This window comes from Apodemus sylvaticus, chromosome 3, assembly GCF_947179515.1.
Source record: "Apodemus sylvaticus chromosome 3, mApoSyl1.1, whole genome shotgun sequence".
Classification (NCBI taxonomy): Eukaryota; Metazoa; Chordata; class Mammalia; order Rodentia; family Muridae; genus Apodemus; species Apodemus sylvaticus.
Window position 1 is genome coordinate 75574635 of NC_067474.1, and position 22571 is coordinate 75597205.

At 40.9% G+C, this 22571-nt stretch overlaps 1 protein-coding gene across 1 annotated transcript in view; it reads right to left on the minus strand.

Moving 5' to 3' along the window:
- Tnc (tenascin C) overlaps window positions 1-22571 on the minus strand; it is an 87119-nt gene that overhangs the window by 59341 nt on the left and 5207 nt on the right. The window contains 1 exon segment of the mRNA XM_052176641.1: window positions 575-1156. Coding sequence (XP_052032601.1) covers window positions 575-1031 — 457 coding nt within the window. The 5' untranslated portion in view covers window positions 1032-1156.

Genomic DNA, 22571 nt, shown 5'->3' on the forward strand with positions numbered 1-22571 from the left:
AAACTTATACACACAAAAAATAAACCTTCAAACATTTAGATTTATTTATTTTATTGTTTTGTAGGTATGAGTTTTTTGCCTGCATGTATGTGCAAGTACCCCTTGTGTGCTGGTGTATGCTGAGGTTCGAAGAGGGTGTTTATCCCTCCTCAAATTACAGTGGAATTCGAGTGGAATTACAGATGTTGTGAGTGTCCATGTAGGTGATGGAATCTGTATCCCCTGGGAGAGCAAGTGCTCTTAACTGCAGAGCTGACTTAACTCTTCAGACCAATAAATCTAACAGATACAATTATGTGAAAGTGAGCTTTATGAAGCAGATTTTTCAAATGCTAGAAAATTAGCTTGAGAGCTATTATTAGCATGAGTCTTCCAAGAACAGAAATGGCTGCAATCTCTACCTTTACTAGACCTTAAAATCTCCCCCTCCATCTCTTTTTTAAATGACTACCTTGTCTGTCTAGTTTCCCAGGAAACCAGCTTTAAGAATCACTCATGGATGCCTTTAAGCTCATCATTTTCTCATTTGTGCAGAGACAGAGGAACGAGCCCTGTTGCCTTCTGGGAAGCTTACCTTCTGCAGGTTGGAGGCAGCAGCCTGTACCCATGGTGCATTGCTCCCTTAGAGAAGATACCAACAGCTCCAGCTCCTCCAGCCTGCTCAGGAGCTCCTTCACATCTGGAGCTGCAGCACAGCCGCAGGCCCGGCGGGGGATGTTGATGCGGTGTGTGAACACAATTTGGTTTTCCCCATCCACTGTATGTTCCTGGAAGCTTCTGCTGGACTCTGGCGTGGGGGTCAGGTCTTTCTCCCCACTCGCAGACTCCAGATCCACCGAGCACTGAGAACCCATGGGCAATTTGATATTGTAAACGTGGTTGAACACCACTGGCTGATTCTCCTCTGGCAGGGTCAAGTTCAGCCCACTCTCTCGCTTGTGCCTGATGACTTTCTTGAGGACCCCACCTTCGGGAGTGAGGGCAGACAAAGCTAAAAAGATGCCCAGCAGTAGCCAGGTCATGGCCCCCATGGTGGAGGTTGGATTGACTAGGGGCCTCTCGTTCTGTAGGGTATCTGAACTCCCAGTAGAATTTGGTATTTAGATGTACTTGAAAGAATACAGTTGGATGTCCCCAATCTTCTTGGAAGAAGGATCTATAAATAAAGGGAAATAATAGTTATTAGGCTTTGTCACTAATGCACACTGTGGAGTGGCTACAATTGTTGTCTTCTTGTCCCCGTGTCTGAAGCTTTCTTGATCTCCCTTTACTATATATGGGAGTGAGGACATAAAATGGCCTCTAGAAGAATCTTGCAATTTTGAAGAGATGACATTACTCATTATTCAACTTTTGGAAATGTAAAGAGTCAGTAGAGAAGAGAAAGACATGGCAAAACATTAGAAAGAGGTGGGCAGGGGTTTGCACTGCCGCTTCCGATCTGGGCAGTTGGGTAAGTTACTTCCCCCCCCCCCCTTATTTCACGTTTTACAGTGAAAAATTCTGTCCAATGGCAGGGTTAAAAGGCTGATATGATGTGATCATTCTTTGTCCTTCAGTATTTATGAGCCATGCCTTCTGAGGGAATTTTTATGGTGCTGTGAAGTATAGCCCCAGGAGATGTTCAGTGACTCCTGACTGTAATTACTGATTCTTCAAGCTGAAATAAGCAATGCCATTTCTCTGTCAAGGGGATCGCAAAGAACTCGGGGAAATGAGGTTTTAGGTCCTACACTGCTCCTTTCTAGTCACGAGACTCTTACATGGCATCGACTCTTCGTACCTCAGATTCCCTCCTCCTTGATTCATCTATCCAGAACATTCTACAGTCTAAGCTTTAGAAGAACTAAACAGAGCACTTCCCAACCAGGTACCCAAATTAAGAGTTGTCTTTGAGTTTCTAGTGTCTTCTCAGATTGAACAGTACAGACAGAATTTATACTGAATGTTCTATAGCAACCAAAGTTCTGTGGGTGGTAGAAATAAATATAAGATCAGCCATGGACTCTGTTGGGTCTTAACAACAGAACTAAGGAGAAAATAGAACAATTATTTCAGTATTTAGGGAACAAAGAAAAACAAGAATGTAGATGTTTTGTTTTCTGAGTATAGAATCGACCTCTTACGGCTTTGAAAATCCAGGAACTGTCCAAAGAATAGCAGAGTATGGCGTATTTGGAAGGAAACAATTGAGGATGTAATGTAAATAGTGAGGAAGATTAGATGAGACCTTAGATGAGGAGGAAAATGTACCCTGAAGTTCTTTTGACTGCTGAACATTCAGGTTGGGAAGAGGAACTTCAAAGATGCTTGAGAAATTACTGAATGAAAACATAAGTGACATAAGAACTCTGACTCATTTTAAGACTTACATATGGATTACATACATATGAGAGAAATAGACACTAGACAGAAAGTTGCCTATGGTCCTCTCCCATTAAGACATTTACCTAAGCTGTTGGTTGAGACCCCAAAGGAAGACTTCAGAATAATGTGGGAAGAGGGAAACTATATGAGTATATCTATATAGGGGAGTATATCTTTGAGGGTTATCTTTTACATCAGCTCATGGTGTCTGAGGATTGGGGATGGTGCTTTGGGAAAGATTATCCACACCTCTGTGTTATGGAACATCTAAGCCCTTTCTGGTTCTGTAACTTGGGCAAAAGGTACTTGTCATTTAATCCATGACCCTAGCCTTGTTTATAAAATAAGGGTCAGAAACAATTTCAAAGATGGCTCAGTCAGTAAAGTGCTTGTCATGAAAGCATGGAGGCTTGAGTTTGGTTCCTTGAATCTATGTAAAAAGCCACAGGAGTCCATGCTTGTAGCTCTCTGAGGCTTCTGTGTAATCTGCAAGCTCCAGATTACAGAATCTAGGGTGATAGGTTAAGTCTTACCTACCTTCCCCCCCACCCCCAAAAAACCCAAAACCCAAAAACAAGGTTGATGGCTCTGGAGGAAATTGAGGAAATATACTCAAAGTTGACTTCTGGCTTCTGAAACACCACTACCACCACCACCACCACCACCACCACCACCACCACCATTACCACCACCACCACGACCACCCCCCCCACACACAAACACCCCCCCCCCACACACACACACGCCCCAGAGGAATTTTAGGTTAGAGATCTGTACTGGAGCTTCAGAACTTTGATACTTTATAGGTAGTCAATCAACAGGACATGACATTGTGTTGCTCTCTCCGGATCACAATCTAGCAAGAGTCTATGCCAATATCACTTTTTGTTTAAGCCAGAACTTGACCTTAATTGAATCCAGTCCCAAATTCAGTGGCAACTTGGACCTGGATGAGAGAAGCTGTAGAAATCACTGTTGTATGAGAAACTAAACCTTGTGAAGACCAATTTGCTAGAAATATAAATGTGTGCTCTAGAGAGGGTAGAAATGGAGAGAAATAATGACATTAGCAATGCAAAATATTCTGCTGTATGCAGATAACTGGCTGGTTTATGTCTTTTCTGAGGGAAGACTTTGGGGAAATTAGTTGAGATTAGTTGAGAGATTGAGGTTAGACATGTGCTCCTTCATTCATAGCTGAGGAAGCCAATATGGGGTGTATCAGTATTACCATATATCAATCCCAGGGAAGGAGATGTGGGGTTGTAGTCATGTACCCAAGACTCAAGTTCAGATCGCTTGTGCTTTTATAATTTTAGGATGAACAATTTAATCTACAAAGACCATAAAAAGTACAGATAAATGATTATCATTGAAAAACTTACTTTATGTGTGAGTGTTTTTGCCTACATGTATATCTGTATGGATATCACATGTATGCCTGCCATCTATGTGTGTATATCACATGCATGGTTGCTGCTTATGTGTGTGTCTATATGTGTACCACATGCACTCCTGCTGCCTGTGAAGGCCAGAGGAGTGAATGACATCCCCTAGAACTCAAGTTATAGATGGTTGTGAGATGCCATGTAGGTGTTGGCAATCACACCTGGGTACTCTGGAAGTTCAGCAAATGCTCTTAACCTCAGATTCATCTCTCCAGTGCCCTGGACTCTTATATTTATGGGAAGTAACTAGAAATAAAGGGTATGGAGAATGTGTCATAGGAAGCTGATGACTTGTGATCCTTCATTCATAGCTGAAGAAGCCAATATGGAGTGTATCAGTATTACCATATATCAATCCCAGGGAAGGAGATGTGGGGTTGTAGTCATGTGCCCAAGAGAGCAAGCCCTGTTGTATATGTTCCTTATAGATGACTGGATTGGTGACAAGTTTTAGACATCTCAGCATCTATAAGAATCATGGGTTATGCTAAAGGTTATCTTTAGTCATCTCTCCACAGGCTGGAGGTTATTATGAGATAAAGGAGTTATTCTTTGAATATTTTCCCTGGCCATAGCTGGAGAATAAGCAATACATGATTTCAGTTTTAGACATATATCAACTTTATCTGGATAGCCTCATGTGGTGTGGAGACTAGTGACATAGTGATTAGTAGCTCATGGAATGTGTTTATCTTTTTGACTTGGGTACATACGTGGAATATCCTGGACTTGGATAGACAATAATGATTCTATTATTTTTTTAAATGCAGATGAACTTGTTTCCACATCATTTTGGCAACTTTAGGATATCACTGCAAAATTTTCTTCTGGCTTACGGGGAAGAAAATTTTATTGTCCTTGGTCAGTCAAGCATAGGGCTGCAAACACAGGCTTCTAAAATGGTCTACAAATTCCTCACTTGTCGTCCCTCCCAACATCCATAAATTCCTTCTTGGAATGTGTCAGGAAGAGCCAGGAGCCAGGAAACAGCCTTAAGTGTAGATTTGTTTTCCAAGGACATGTGATCCCCTCAGTTGAGTGAATCCAGGACACTCTGGGTGAAAAAAAAATACAGAGAAAACTTAAACTGACAAGCCAAAGACCGTTCTGAGCCACGAGGACCTGAATTTCAGCACAGGCAAGTCATTATCTCTTTGAGATAGGATCATGGCTCCTTAATTGGTGTCTATAACATATCAGTGGGATTGCCATTGTCCCAGAGACTTGTCACTTAAAAAATGTTTTGTTCTTTTATTTTTCTATTAGAGATAAATTGGATGATGTAATTCTAGGTCTTGGGATAGACTTAGGCTAGTAAAGTGTTTCAGAGACCAGCAAAGGACAACTCTGTGTTTGTACTAATGAGGTCACAGGTCAGTCAAGGAAGCAGCCACAGAAATAGATCTTTGCTGGGAGGAATCATAAATGCTAAAGTGAATAAATGTCCTAGAAGAGACTATGTGATGTTTGGGACCATCTGTTCTAGAGGCAGCCAACTACCATTACAGCTTGACTCTGTTCTTCCTATTAGTATGAACTACAATGAGTTGCAAATTGTCTTTAGATAAAAAAAAAATGATGGGTGGCAGGAATTCCACAAAATTCCACCTTGTTGAAATGACAGTGGATATAAAATATTGCCTGTCTGGGCCTCTATGTTAACATCTGTAAAATGACAACATCAATACCAGCTGCATGTGAGAAGAAATGAGATAATTTATGCAAAACACTTTCTTAGCTAACACTTAAAAGAAATTAGATCTTCTGTCTAGTCTAGCGAGCATGATTGCTTTGTCTTGTTTAGAGAGGGTGGTTAGCAGAAGGCTACTTTGTGACCAAAAATTAATTCTTAAGGTACTGTTGAGAAGCCCTTCCTTTTCCCCAAACCTGTTCCTTTTTTCCTTAAGCTCATTGTTTCTTTCTCTTTCCTCCTCTTTCTCTTCACCATCCTTCCTTTTTTCCTCTTAAGTTTTATTTTCCTGTGCATGTGTGTCTGTGTACATGCATGTGAGCACAGGGAGTGGGCAGAGGCCAACTTCCGGGGACCAATTAGTCATCTTCCGCTTTGTTGGAGGCAAGGTCTCTTCTGCTTCTCTGCGGCACTGAGCATTGTTTACTAGCGGGTCCACGAAATTCTAAGTGATCCTGTCCCTGCTTCTCTTTCTGCTGTAAGAATGTTGGGAATACACACTGTTGTGATTCCATCTGGCTCCTTACGTGGATCCTAGAGATCTGAACTCAGGTCATCAGGCTTACCTTGTAAGCACCTTTACTTACTAAACCATCTTTCTAGTTCCCACTCACTGTGGCTTTCTCTGCGAAAGCCTACATTCTGCAGAGTTTCAGCTAGTCTGATATCAGGGACATTCTGAAATCCTTAGTAGCATGAAAAGGCTGTGGCTCTAGACCCAGGATTCCCTCAGCCTTGGTCTAATTCAGTAGCAGGAACAAGGGAGTGAATGAGTAGGGTGGAGCTCTTTTCTGGGAGGTCAGAACTTTGGCCAAGGCTTCTCTGAGGCCGAGAGCTGCTACTGGGATGGTTGTCCATGATCCACAGCCAGCGATTTCTTCAGAACAGACCGTCTGTGGTTTAGCCTTTCAAAACTGTTCTCTTAATGGAAAACACTTGGCCCAGCCTCGAAGTGCTTTCCGTATGCAGTCAGAAATCAGATTATAAAATCAAAATCACAACTGAGCAGAGATTACAACCAACAGTAGAGGATCACTGAGTTCAGAGGTGGTAAATCAGAGGTACCCACACACTGCACATACAGGAAAATAATAACACAGTTATGAGAAAGTCCTACTGTAGGCTTATGCTGCATAGGTGACCCTGAACAGCCATATAAAATCACCATAGCATATATTTATTTATAGGAACCATTATGGTAAAATGGATCTACAATATTACATTGTATATTTGGAATTTACTAAGTTTATAGATATTTGTTATATCTATATAGATAGAGATATTTGTTATCCTCATGCTATACAAACAAAGTAACTATGTATGGTGGTAGTTGTGTTGGTTATTACCTTGAAACTGGTAACCATTTTTATCTGTCTATTAAGAATCACATTATACACTAATGCTTTTCAATTCTACTGCAGTAAAGCTAGAAAAGAATAAAAATAAGGCCAAGGAAATGTCTCTTTTCAACAGATGGAGACTGCTACAGAAAACTGCAACCAATCAAAATACAGAGTTATGGAGCTCAAACCTAGTAGATATATCTGCAAAATACTCCCACACATAAGTTTCAGGGGATATTCTAGAAGATGGGGTTAAAAAGAGTGTAAGAACCAGAGAATTGAGGGATCTGGTGTGAATCTGTGTCTCCTAGTAATATCAGAAGCTATACTCACAAAGCCTCGCCAACATGGCTAACCAAATCTGAGCTGAATAAGGGTGTCACCAATGGACATGAGAAAGTGAATATGGAAAGCCCATGAGGCCTAAACCCTACACAAAGAACTCTAGGTAACTGAGCAATGCATTGGCAATGGAAGAGGTGGTCCTCTTCAGAGAAATGGTTGCTTGGTGCTAAAATGTCAGCCCTGAAACATACATATAAGTTTATAATGATAAGGACTGGACAGGTTATATTTAGGAATACATATGCATGTTCATATATATGTATGCCTGTAATAGCAATGAGTGAAAAAAGAGGCCATGGATTTAAAAGATAGCAGGGAGGGGTATGTGGGAAGGTTTGGAGAAAAGAAGGGGGAGGAAGAAATGTCAAAATTATATTATAATTTCAAAAAATAGAATAAAAATAATACAAAAGGAAGTACATATGAAAAGTTTCTATTAATGCTTAGCTTGAGTCCATTGTAATGCTCTCCAGAGAGAAATATAAGGGAAAGTAACTGAGAGGGCTCCTATGCTAAGAGATTTCTAGAATTCTTGATTCTGTATGTCTTTATTCCATCCACCCATCCATCCATCCGCCCATCCATCCATCCACCCATCTATCCACCCATCTATCCACCCATCCATCCATCTATCCATCCATCCATCAACCCATCCATCCATCCATCCATCCATCCATCCATCCATCCATCCATCCACCCACCCATCCATCCATCCACCCATCCATCCATCCATCCATCCATCCATCCATCCACCCATCCACCCATCCATCCATCCACCCATCCATCCATCCACCCATCCATCCATCCACCCATCCATCCATCCACCCATCCATCCATCTACCCACCCATCAATCCATCCATCCATCCATCCATTCATCCTTATTAAATATTTACCATGTATCAAGCCTCTAGTTAAGTGTTAATGATACAACAGTAGCCAAAACAAATGTGATCTCTATAATAAGAAAGCTTAAAACTACCTCCTGAACAGTCTCAAATGCAACTGTTTTTCAACCTACTCTCAAGTGCCACTACAAACTAGGGAACTTGTTGCATGGCCCTAGTCCAACAGAAAGGGGAGGCATGCTGAAATTCTTTCCAGAAATAATTGTTTCTTACTCACTGTGCGCTTCCCAGTGTGAAGGACACTGGAGAGGAGTGGCTGAATAAAGAGCTGCGTCCTTTTCCCAGAGGTCATTGTGCAAATGCATTTGGAGGCTATGCATGCACAAGAGTAGTAGCAGTGCCAGCTCAGTGAAAAAGATAAGGAAGGAGGTGGTGCTCTTGGCTAAGGAGCTCATGGCAGGATTACTGAAGGAGAAAAGACCCAGGTAAACCAAATACTGGTTCAAGAGTTCTTGAGAGTTCAAGAAGGATGCCAACAATGATAATAGAAGTACAGAAGATACTGAGTTTTAATTATTGCTAGTATTTTTCCAGAGCTTGCACTAAGCATTTTAAATACATGATTTCAAATTCTTTCCAAGTTGCAAGATGAAGTTTTTATCTTCATTCTGAAGATAAAGAAACTGAGGTATACAATTATGCCATATATGCAAATCAGGATGTCACTAAGGAGTAAGGATATGAATTCAAGTCCCTCTGAGTCCATCACCATTCACTGCCTTTTGCACTGGAAGTCAATGAAAGGAGTTAGTATTTGAGAGCAGTTGCTGCTCTGTCTATACGACCTTCAGATAGCAGGCTGAGGAAGAGTCTATTAGTTTCATGTGATCAGAACCTGATGGTGTTGGTGTGGAGTGAAGTAAGCTGTTGGGCACATCCAAGATATGGTAGAATCTAACTTATTATCGGAGAGAGTTCTTGGTGTCTTAAAAGCCCACTTGCCCCACTTGAATGGACTTAATCTGTCTTTCAAGTGAAACTAAAATAACATCCAGTGTTGGAAGATAGTTATCTTCGTTTCTATCGTCTGAATTGAGCATTACTTAAGGACAATTTCGATGTCTGGAAATGTTTCAATTCTACTTTATACTTATGCTAGGCTGATTCAGTTATGCATTGTATATATAGTTAGAGTATATAGGGATTTGGGTTTCATCAAGGCAAGTTACATGAACCACCCAGCTTTGTATACACAGCACCAAAGACTGTACCTAGGTTACAACGAACCCTAGTTTTAGAATGTTCTTGGTTGTAGTGATCTGTGACTTGTTGCTAATTTGGCAATAGTTCTGTCAAACAAAATTTAGCCATCCACTTAAACTCAAGGAAAATGGCCAATATTAAATACAAAAGGATCCAGCCAGTATATTGATTTTTTTCCCTTCAGGTATTTGGATGAATCACTGGTGGTATTTTGTGGCTCCCTTCCTCCCTCTCCTTGAACAGAAGTTTCATTACTAACCAAATTAAATCCCCAAATTTTAATCCATAAAATATTTCCATCTAGACACAATAATGAGATTCATATTTGTGGTTTAGTATACCTAACAGCAGCTTTGATGAAAAATGACTAGGTCCATTGATACATGCACACCACAAGCTACCTCGTGATGGTCTGGTTTCAATTTTTGAAACAAAATTTCTGCAGAGCAGTAGTTTTCTCTCTTCTGCTCCTTGCCTAGACATAAAAGAAAACTAAGAAGTGGGTTTGACCAAATGGCAACGCTATAGATTCCTATAAAATTCTGGAAAATCATTTCAAAAAAGAATTTGAATTCATTTCTCCTGGAACAATAGCATCCTCTATTTTGTATTTCCACCAGAATTTTAAGAAATGCAGTTGGCTCTTTCATAGGTCTCAAATGATTGAGCCAAGGTTAAAGAATTAGAGATATTTATTCAGGGGAGACAGGTTATGGATAGAGAACAGCACAGGAGCAGGACACTGTGAATACATGTGCTAAATATTTGGCATTTGAGGACAAGAGTGTACGGGAACCTTTTCTGAAATAACAGTCTTGGTATTTGAATGAGTGGAATTCTGCTGGCCTTAGGTTTGCTCTTAGATGCAGCCAGATAGAGACACTGAAAATTACCAAACCCAGGAGGCATCAAGTTCAGCCAGCCTTGATACACTTTGATAGGAGCTGACCCCTGAAACAAAAATGGGTCTCTAAAATTGGTAGCAAGAAACCAGACACTATGGAAAACTAAGTCCACTCCAGTAATTAATTAGTGTGCCTAAAAAGGCATGCAGACACGTAGTGTCTACTTTTCCTTTCTCAAAACAGGATCACCTAAAAGCTACAGTAATAATAGTCCTGATTGAAAACATCTGTACTGTCTGTGCCTTATGTGGATTAGTTCATTGCTTCTTCTCTAAGATCCCTGACATTTCTTCCTGTATTTTCCCCTTCCCTGAGGATGGGGAAACTGAGGACACATAGGTAGAAGAGGAGAGGAGAGTTTAATTCTGGTGGTCTGATTCACCAGTTGGAGGCTGTATTCTTAAGCCTCAGTTTTCCTCCAGCAATTTAGTGATGCCAAAGGCTGGTTTGCACGACTGAGTTCAAAGGATTAGCTTCAAAAGAACCCAGAATTTGTGCCGCCTAAAGAACTATTAACAGTATAAAATGACTTTATGAAGTTACAGGAGAGTCAGAAAAAAATAGAGATAAGCTTAAGCTCAGAATTAGGCTTAATTTAGCCATACAAATGCAGGAAGCTATTTCCTAACATGTAATCTGTGGCATGTTGAGAGGTATTAATGCTGAGCAAAAAGTATTTCCAAGCTAATCATGTTTGGAGAAGGCTATTTTTAAAGCCAATGTTATTTTAAGCCAAACAAATTACGCATCTTACTTTACTTCAGGATTTTCCAGGGTCTTTTATGTGTTTGTGGAAACCTCCAAGAAGAAGATCGTTTATAGTGTGTTTCCTAAACTTACTTGATTCTTTTGTGTTTGAAGTACGTCATAGGTTGGGATTGATGGCACACATGGAGCGGCAAGTACTAGGACAGGGCAAACACTTGATCCCCGCTCTCTTTTCAGTCCTTATACATTAGAACTGATGCTATGTCTGGCCAGGACCTGTCTGTCATAAAAGGGTGAAGCTCCAGGATAGAAGCGCTCAAGTAACTAGAACCTAAAGTGAGATGACTCGGTATTATTTATTTGGTTCTTGGCCCATTACAAATGCCTTTTTATTATAATCCAAGCGTAGGCAATCAGAGAGCACTGTTCATATTTTCCTACTATCAAAAGCACAGGCTTGAGATAGTTCAGCAAATTATCTAGTCGGTACAACTTGAATCTAAATGAAGGGTACTGTCTCTGTTTCATTCTGTGGAAGTTTAGGTTCTTTTTGTTCTATTGAGTGATTTTTTTGAAACAAGATTTATTGCTTGGTTTCAGAAGTTAACATTTATGTAATAGTTAAATGCCAGGGGAACACTCCGTTTCATTAATGTGAATGCAGTTGTTGTAGTCATAAACAGAGAATGACGTTGGAAGACTGGGGTGTGCATGGTGATTCTATTTGCCATTTTGGACTTGAGGAGGGGGCATAAAGCCAAGTGAACTACAATTCTAAATCTCCTGTAGATCTCTAGAGCTGGTAGAGAACAGCCTGCTGTCCTTCAGCTTTGCTCAGAGATATTGTTAATAAATGAGAGGGTGATAAAGCAAGAAGAAGCACACAGGGGAGTTTAAAAAGAATCAATGGGTCCTAGAAAATTGGGCCTCACACTATGTATAGCCAAGTAATCAGTCAGTATATGAGAAAATTTCAGAGACCCTGAAATTTAAAACTTTCTTCTGCAATTTTACAATGGGTTTGTTAACTTCAAGTCACCTGGGAAGAAAATCTCAATGATGAATTGTTTAGATGAGGTGGTTTGTGGGTTTGTTTGTTTTGATTACATTAATCGAGACAGAAAGACCTGCTCCTCATGGGTGGCACCATCCCCTAGGCAGGGTATCCTAGATTATGAAATAGCAGATAAATTGATCTGAACACAGAAATGCATACCTTAATTCAACACGCAATTCTTTTGACATTGAATGCTTCAAGTCCATGTGCTGTAACTGTCCCAAAGTGATAGATCCCAAATTGTGAACAAAATAAACTCTTTCTCTCTTGTTTTTTTCAGGGTATTTTATCACTGTGGCAGCAAACAAAAATAGGCAGAATTTTATGTCTGAACAAGCAAGTGTACAAGTAAGGAAAGGGAATTAAGTTCCTTCTCAGAAGAGTTATTTATTTCGGCATATAATGGGGAAATCAGAATATTTAACCTGAGGGAATAGGTTTAGGAAAGAGCACAGAAGAAAAGGGAGAAGAAGAAGGAGGGGGAGAGAGAAAGGAGCTGATGAGGGAGGGGGGAGGAGGGAAGGAGAAAAGAGTAAGTGAGTGAGAGAGTGCAAAATGGACAAAGGGAGGATGGGCCACAGTAGTGTCCATCAGTCTTCTAAACTTCCTTCTTGTGTAGAGCTTGGCACTGTTTCAGTCTTATTATGTATATAATAATATACGGCTTGCCAAGGTCACAGTGACTGGAAAATGCATGAAAATCTGGCACACTGATTGGAAAGGTCAGTCAACATTTCCTTAAATGACCTGAGAACGAATGTGCCGTCAGATCACCTCTTTCTCCTAGGGTTTGAATCTGAATTGTCTGCTTTGGTTTCCAGTTTAAACACTTGATTCCTCAGCTATGGGACTAATTTGAAGGCTGTGGAGCCTTTGGGAATGCTGGCCTGGTGGGTAGAAGAGGCCAGAAAGGTGGGTGGTGGGCCCTGTGAGTTTAGAGCCAATCTCTTTTCAGTCTAATTTCCTATGTTCCATGTCATCCAGGTAAGCAAGTCAGGGGTGCATGCTTCTGACACCTCAGGCCGAGTCCTGAGCTGCCTTCCCCTGCTACCCTGGAAGAAAACTCTGAGACTCTGAGCCCAAATAATCCCTTCTTCCTCTATGTTTCTTCTGTCAGGTATTATGGTTACATAGACACAATAGACTCCATAAGTATCCAACTTTACTATTGTAGGGAACACTGTTATACAAAACATGCAAACAAACATGGCTGGGTTCTAATACAAAGGAATTTACACAAAGGGGCTACTACATCACAGTTTGCTGACCCCTGGCGGAATATAGTGATTATTACAGTTGCTGTTAGAGGCCCAAATAAAGCTAGATTGATAGTAAAACCAACATTTTGTTATTTACCGTCTGTATATCTGCTTTGTGAGCCTGTGGAATAGTAAAGTGGATAAAGACACCTGTTGCCAATCCTTATGATCTGAGTTCAATCCCTGGGAGCAACATGAAAGAGAGAATTGACTCCCCTAAGTTGTCCTCTGTCTTCCACAAACATGTGTGCCTGCCTGTGTACATTGTACATGGTGCATGTGTGTATGCTCATGCACAGACACACACACACACACACACACACACACACACACACACACACACACACACACACACTTTAAAACAAGCTTGTCTTGGGCCAAACGATATGCTTCAGGTTTTTCATTGATTTTATTACTGATATAAGAAGCTAGTGAGGTGAGTATTACTGTGCCTGTTTAGAAGTTAAACTAAGACTCAGGGAAGCTTAAGAACTTAGGTCATAAGACAGATGCAGCCTTTGAAGCCTGCCTTGTGGCCCTCGTGTGTGACATTTCAACCACATTGTGCCACATTGGGATGCCTCCTCCAACAACTTTCTTCAGTTCTGAAAAAAAAAGTACAAACTTAAAATTTAAACTGCTCAGTAAGGGAAAATATAAGGAGTGCAGAAAAGGTTCCTTCATCTTCTGCTTCACAGACCCTCTAGCAGCTGTCTAAGTGGTCTCCACACCTAAGTCCAGAAGTATTTGACCTCTGCCTTCCTCTTGAGGAAGCTCTGGCTGTCTCTCCTACTTTGTGCACTCTTTCTCTGGAGAGCACTGAAGCCAAGTGCACTGTTTGCAAGTGGTTATTAGCTCCTGGGTACATGTTGGCAAGTTCTCTTTGGCTTAGACAGGTTTCCAGAATCTGCCGGGGTCTGGCTGTGCTCACTGGGTTCCCTAGCCAGAGAGGGTTGTTAATTGGGATGGCACTCTGCATGTCTCTGCCTCTTCAGCTAGGTTTCCTGACCTGGGCATGCCTGTTTTGGCTCAAGTGGGATGTTTGACCTTTTCACTGTCAACTTAAATGTGTGAGGGCAAATTTACAGTTCCCTTGAGCATCTGTGGAGCCTGGTGCTCTGGTATAGTTTCTCAGATCGTAGTCAAACATATTTTAAGGCAAATTTCATATGGATAAGGGTGGTCTCATCAGATTAGGGATATGGATTCACCAGAGTTGGACAGAATTTCTCAGATTCTGAATTTGATTTCATCAAACATTCCATTAGTTTCTAATCATACAGGGATATTCAGATTACTAGCCATTGCTTAAAAACTCAGCTCTATATTCCATTCTTATGTTTCCTTTGAAGGTTTTAGGAGTTTATCTGGCTCCTTTTTGTCACCTCTCTTCCCTCGTGGCATGATCTGGATATTTGGTGATACTTGAAACACTCATTTATTGAAATCTAACAATATGATACTATTATTTGGTGGGAAGAAACTGGTCATGAAGATAGGGTTCTCTTTAATGGGATCAATGTCCTTCAAAAATGATGCCCCATGGAACCTCCTTGTTTCTTCCAACCTGTGTAGGCACAGCTTTAAATCTTAATCTATGTGGGCACTCCCAAGACATGGAATCTACTGCTGCTTTATTAAGATCAAAGTCTCCAGGCAAGTGGATTTCTGTTCTTTCCAAACTACCCAGCACACAAAATTTTGCCATAGAAACCTACATAGAATAAAAACAGCTCTATAATGAATTATAGGATATTACCTTATTATTTCTACTACTGTGTTGTCAGCCTTTTTAACTGTAGCTGAAAAGACCATATATGAACCCTGAATTTCCAAGATGTTGTCAAGTGTTTCCAGACTTTCCAGCCATAGCCCTCTTTAAGTGACTCTCTGTAAGGATCTGTTCATAGGACACAATTTGAGAACTGCTTACCAAGTGGGATCTTATCACCAAGAACTGTCTCAAAAGCAGCGTCAGCATGAATGACCATAACCATCTGTGTCACATGCCAGTTTTGGGGAAGCAATGTAATACACAATACTATTTAATAACCACCATGATCTTCTAGGATAGATTTTGCTATATTTAGAGCAGTTATTTAGTCAAGCTTGCAGAGCAAACAAAAATATTTTGGACCCAGAGCCTTCAGATACCACATCCACACTCTTAATCATGATTCATTTCTTTCTATGGGTTGTGATTTTCCCCATATCCAAAGACAAAGAGATCCTTGTCTTCATCTCTTCCCTGAGAGACCATTCCTCCCACTAGTTGGTGATTGATCAATCTTGTTACAACAGCCATCTCTGACTCATTCTCAAATCCCCTGACAGATGTTCTCTGTCCTTGGTACTGGTATTTCCCAAATCCCAAGTAATGATGGCAGTTATTTTTAGGACTGGCTTTTTTTTCCCCAAAGATAATCCTTGAAGTTTGTGTCCTGAAATGGGTTCCTGTCCCAGTACTGGCATGGCTTCCTGCTTTCATAAGGTATGATATCACCCTGTATAGTTGTGAGACCAGAGGATGAAACACGGAAATAACTTCTAACTCCAGTTTTCCAAGCAAAACTCATAGGAAATGGATTTTTGAGTCTTGGAAATAAGGACTTTTCTCAGTTATTTAAGATTAATTTTGAGTCCTGATGATTTTTAGATGAATCAGGTAAAAATATCCTCTTGAGAACTGCTTTGTTGGAAGGGTTGGTCTATTGTATAATAATCACAGTTTGACATAAAGGATGGTGCAAAAGGACAGAGTAGGGAGCATTTATTGTATCTGGAGAAGATGGCACTGGAATGACCACTGGAGAAAGATCATTTAGATGTAAAACATACAGAATGCCATTTTATGTAAGAGAGAATGACATTTGCAAGAAAAAAAAATAAGTATAAAAGCTATGTGTGGAAAGCACAGTGCTAGCTGAGGTGCAGAGTCTGCTTAGAGGCCAGTCTGTTATAGGAAACCTTGAATGCCAGTTAGGTGATGCCAATTTTCTTCACAGAAAATAACTACTTGGAAATATTTGGGCATAGAAATCCTGGCCTCTATAATTCCAAATTGTGACACAGATCAAAGAAGAAAGCTGGTATGATGGGGCTCTGGTAGGAATCTATTGTGTTGGCCCATTTAAAAGATGCTGAAAATTAAGCATGGAGGTTGCTAATGGAGGGAATGGGGAGACAGCGAAGTGTGTTACTTGTGTTACTTACTTTGTCATTGATTAGATCAAAATCCCAAACGGAAACAACTTAAGGGAGGAAAAGTTTATTTTTGGCTCACTGTTTCAGAGAGTTACAGTCCATCATAACAGAGAATATTTTAAAGCTGTGAGACAGTAAAGGAGCAAGATTTCTCAAGAGATTTTGTGCCCTATTCTGGGCAGTGGTGGGTGGGTGGTATAGCACAGTTCCAGATAGCATGCTTGGCAACACCTTTTTAGAATCTAAGCATAAAATAAGGAGATGTGGTTTGTTGTCAGATTAACAAGGGGTGGAGTTATGATGATTACTTTTGGTTGTCAACTTGACTGGATATGAAATCAGCTCAGAGGCATACATCAAGGCAGCTCTGTAAGGCTAATTACTAGGAAAATTAACCAAAGGAAAGGAATCTCCCTCAGAGTGTGTGGAAACTTCCTGTGATGACAGTATATGAGAAGATCCGAGGGAAAAGGTATTTCCTTTCTGTCTGTTTGCATTATCCTCCCATTGGTGAGTATACCTAGCCTGTTGCCACTATTACCTCTGCTGGTGCCATCTTTCACTGACTCAAGTACCCAGATTCTTTAGCTTCCTGATATAGACTGATGATTAGGGACTCTTCAGGATTCTTCCAGACCTTAAGAACCATATTGAATCTTCTGGGGCATCCAGCCTTAATGACTGAGTAGCCACCAGTTCTCTTGTTCTCCATTATGACCACAGACAGTGTTATACTTCAGACCATATCCTATAAGCCAACCTAATAAATTTCCTTTAGTATATATTCATCCTATCAGTTCTGTTTCTCAGTGAGCTCTGACTAATATAGAAGGTGTGGTGACTGAACCATATGACAGAAACCACTCACATATTGCAAGCCAGGAAGCACAAAGCCAGAGATAAAGACAGGGAGTAGGGCTGGATATAATTTTCAAAGGCATATCACTTCTGCCACTCAGATCCTCCTCTTGAAAATTCTTTATTAGACTATAGAATCTTTAGTCTCCTGACCAACATCTCTAGCTGAGAATTAAGCAATGAGAGAATAAATTTTGGGCTACATTTTATATTCACACCAAATGTGGTGATTTGAATATGCTTGGCCCAGGGAGTGGCACTATACTAGGAGGTGTAACCTTGTTAGAGTAGGTGTGGCCTTGTTGGAGGAAGTGTGTCACTCTAAAGGATGGGATTGACCAGTCTTTCCTTCATTCCCTTTGGAACAAGATGTAGAACTCTCAGCTCCTTCTCCAGTGCTATGGCTGCCTAGAAATTGCCATGCTCCTGCCTTGATGATAATGGACTAAATCTCTGAACCTCTAAGCCAGACTCAATTAAATGTTGTCCTTTATAAGAGGTGCTTTGGACATGGTGTCTCTTCATAGCAATGGATATCTTAAGACACCATAATAGCAGAAGAGGACACACCATACTGTATATGGTATAGAAGAAAGAAAGAAAATGAAATTCTGAAGTTTAGTCTTAATTTATATGCTGGGAAGCCTAGGTTGGTGATAAGAAAAGCAGATACTGTCACCTTGACTACTTTACCTTTTAGTAAAATATATTTGGTGTGATAGCTAATCTTATTTGTCAATTTGACTGAATCTGCAATCTAAGCTACTGGCCACTCTTGTGAGGGATTTTCTTGATCAGATTATTTGAAGGAGAATGATCCACTTTAAATCTGGATAGCACCTTCTGGTGGCAGCTCACTTGAAATATGAAACAAGTAAACTTGTTTCTTTGCCTGATTGTCTGAGGGGAAATCCTGATAATTTAAGATAAACATCTACCATGACAGGTTAAATCTTAGGAGCGCAGTAGAAAATAGAGGACTCCCACTATAAGAGATGGGTTTCCCTTTCTCTGACCTTGGGGAGCCCAACCTCTTATACCTTCTACCTTGGGAAAGGTGAGTAGACCTTGGCAGACCTACAAGTTCAACTTCCTCTCCCCACCCCCAATAAGAACCCTCCTTATAAGTACCTGGGATTCCTGGAATGCCTCTCCACACAAATGAGGCATTCACAGAACTTTAAACTCCAGCCAATGATTTTATTAACCCTGACAACCCCTTCCTACTTTCCAAGGTCCATATATAGCCCTGGTTCACCCTGAATAAAGTATATGGATACAAATCCAGCCCAAATAAATGTATGTGCATAAATTAAAGTCCTCTCAGAGAGCTATTTCATTGAAGACCATTGGAGAAGGCCTTTGTCTAAAAGAGCTATAACATTTAAGACTGCTCCTCACCCCCAGTGCGAACACACACACACACACACACACACACTGGGAGCCAGCCTGGGATCCTGCAGAGCCCTGGCCATTCTGAACTCTGCTCCATGCTGTAGCCTGGCGTGCAGCATGGGAACCACAGCTAGATCCCAAATGCATACCACAGGTATTTTTACTCTTCCTGGTATGTTCATCTACTCTGCTGCTGAGACATCCCTTTACCAATAATAGAAGCAATTTCTTAAAGGGATCCCAATCCCAACACAGCCACTATGCCAGGAGTTTTCCAGGAATCCTCCAGGCTGTCAGTACCCAATGGAGACTGCTGAGATATTCACGTATAAACTCAATGCTTCCTGGATTCTCAGCCTCTCCAGTGAGAGACAGCGATTGTTTGACTACTCAGACCACATCCTGTGAGCCTATATAGTAAATCTCTTTCTGACATTTAATCAGTTCTGTTGCTCTTTGGGAACCTTGGCTAATACATTTAGAATTACTGTCTTGTAAAGTACTATCTTGGGGTGATATTTGAAATCAGGGTCCACTCAAATGATCTATGATAACTACCATACAAATGTGTGGAAGAGTTAAAACATAAATCACCTTAGTGGTTGCCACAATTACTTGTTACCCATTGATCGGAGTGCAGGTGGGATGAGTGAATTTGTCATCTATAATACGATGCCATGGAATGGTGACATTGGATAGCTGTAGCAAGCTGACTCAAAATTGACTGTATTGATACTAGCTCTCAATAGTCTCAAGATTTCATCATGATCAAATTGGGTCAATGGATTACTTTTTGAAACCAGGTGCGGTGGTCTATGCAATTCATCCCAGCACTAGGAAGCAGGAGGATGGAGAAAACTCAAGGTCATTCTTAGCTACAGAGAAAGTTCAAGACCAATATCAATTACCTAGGGCCTGATCTCTGAATACAGAAGGTGTAGCTAAACTGGGAGAGTGCTTGGTGGCCATGCATAATGGCCAATGCTGCAGAAATGAAAAAAAAATTATAAAGTTAGAAGAATTGACTTTGGGCGATTATTGTCAAGCAAACTCTATTTATAGAATGGTCGTCTGTCTGTCTGTCTGTCTGTGAGATTGGCTTGGATGAGGTAAATGGCTTTGTTGAAATACCCCATGTAGGAAGCTATTAAGGCAGCATGGAACTGAAAGCCTCCATCTAGATACTCCTGAGATATCGAGTCCAATCAACAGACATGGCCTGTAAGAGGGTTGATTCCCAGTCAAGCCTTCAGATATGATCCAACCCAGGTCAATGACAACTGTCCTAGGGATTTCAGCTTACCTTATCTCAGTTATGCTTTGATTCTAGACCTATAGAAGCCATATACACCACCTGTGATGATATCAATGACTATGTTTTGTGGTGGGTAAATAACTAATACAATTGTTAGCTCAATCCACATGTGCTATGCTATTTAGAGAATAAGACAGTTCATTTTTCATTTTAAGAGGATATATTAACTGCAGACTTTTATGCTGCCTCTGGATTCTGAGAGCAGAGTCAGGATACCCAAGATTCTGCCCTGACACACTGCCAGCTGGTATAAGATCTTAGGGAAATATTTCTCTTCCCCATGTCTCAGTTTCACCATCTTTAAAATGAAGATGTTAAAGTTGGCCAGTGATTCATACAAACATTTCCATCCTCCTCCTCCTTTTCCTTTCTTGTTCTTTTGTGCCAGAGAAGCCTTTCAGCAAATTTTGTCTCATGTAGAAGTTCCATGCACAAAACGTAAATGGAGAGGGGATTTAGTTGAAATGAAATTGAATGTGACTTTTGCCCCCCCCCCTTCTCTCCATGGCATCTCCTGAATTACCTTTGGATCTCCTTGAACCTGACCTGTAGTAAGTTCCTGACTTTGAGGGTTCCCATTAATCGACCTCTTCAGCTTTGACATTCTAAGTTATAGTGAAAGCAACTTGCCTGCAAGAATGCTCTCCTATAACATCCATGCTTCCTGCTATTGCCATATGATTTCCAGTGACACAGGCTATTCGTGATGTCGCTACCCACCACTGGAGCTGTCTGGTTTCCTGGTTTCCCCAGCAAGCAGACTCCCTCTGCAGTGCCAAACCTCCTCTATGGTCACCTCCAGCAGACTTCCCCATCCATAGGTGGCTTTATTATTAGATGTATGTATTTAATTTTTAAGCTATTACCATTTCATATACTGGTGCTTACACTCAGTGTTTGCAAGGGTTTCTGCCTGGCAGATGGTCTAGTAGAGCTCTGGGCTGTCTTCTTCTGGTGACAGTCTGTTGCTCCTTCAGGTGTGATGCACTGGTGTCCTGTTGTATGGCTGCTCGGGCTCCCTTCACACTGTATTTTTTATCGAATATTACCAGACCTTGTATCCATAGCTTTAACATTTTGAATAAAACTAATGCTTTTCCCAACAGTCTTGAGTCTCTTCCACTTTTTATCTCAGCAAGTGTGATCTTAACTATCTTCTACACCTACTGGGCAATAAAATTTGACTCTTCCAAAGCACAGAATCTACAGACTTGTCTAAAGCCATTCGTCAACAATTCACTCTTCATCTAAGCATTGCTTATTTTACCTAACTACCCTTCAAACTGTAAATATGACACTGTGGAGATTGGTTATAATGCCCTTTCAGAGGGGATGAGTTCATTTCCCAGTATCTAAGTAGGACTGCACACAACCGCCTGTAACTCCAGCTCCAGAGATCGGACAGTCTCCTCTGACCTCCCAGAGAAACTGTCCTTCTGTGCAACTACTCCAACAGAGACACACATCCATACACATAATTAAAAACAATAAAAACAAATCTTTAAAATATAAATATTTATCTAGCAAATAGCCTGTCATCTCTAAGCTGTTGTGTTGTATAGAATAGAAACTTGAGTCAATTCTTTAGAACCCTGTGGCATAGTGAAGGAAACAAACTTTGTAGTGCTGATCCTGTGAAGGAGCTCCGAATGCCTTTCCTTTCTACTTTATGCAAGTAACAAAGGCCTCAGCTTACCTTCCTGCAAAGCCTTTGCATATACATTCTGGGAGTACATCAAGGTGACGTGGATAGAAGTATTTCATAAATGTACTGAGTCATGAGTATACCGTGCTGGGAGGATGTGTCCTGCACATGGGAAACTTGGTAAGTCATGAAACATGAAAGAGCTGCTTAGTACACCTATACATTTCAAACCCTGTTGTATTGGGAACAGCAGAGAACTTCACAGATGTTATATTCTGAGGGTCTGACACCTGCAGAAGGCATGCAGACTCTGGAGATAATGAACTTCCCAAGACAGGATGAGCAGAAGTATGGTGCCCAGCATGGCTTGAGTAACCTAATGGTCATTACCACCTTCTAGGGACTTGGGCCTAGGATTGTGTTAAGGTTTCCCCTATCATCTATCTGCATGGTATTCAATAAGATACACTAATTACATCACATTAACTCACCCCAGGCCCCCACCATTAGAACGTCAATGATACTGGAAATAATAAGCAATGGTAAAATGACACAGTACTGATAGAGTAGGTGACAACATTTAATGTGCTGGTTAATGTTGATCGTTGGTTTGATAGGATTTGAAAACAGGTCTAGAAACGAACCTCTGGGCATGTCTATGAGTCATTTTCTAGATTGCATTAATTGACATGAGAAGCCTCACCCTAAGGGTGGGTGGCATCATTCCATCCACTGGGAGTTCTGGACTCCACACAAAGGAGAAAGTTGACTGAGTACCAGCTCTCCGTCACTGTCACTCTGCTTCCTGAACATGAATGCAGTAGGACAGGCCACCCCCAGCTCCTGCCCCCATGGCTTCTCTACCAGGACAAACCATGTCCCTGCGAATTGTAATCCAAATGAAAGTCTCCCCTCCTAAGGTG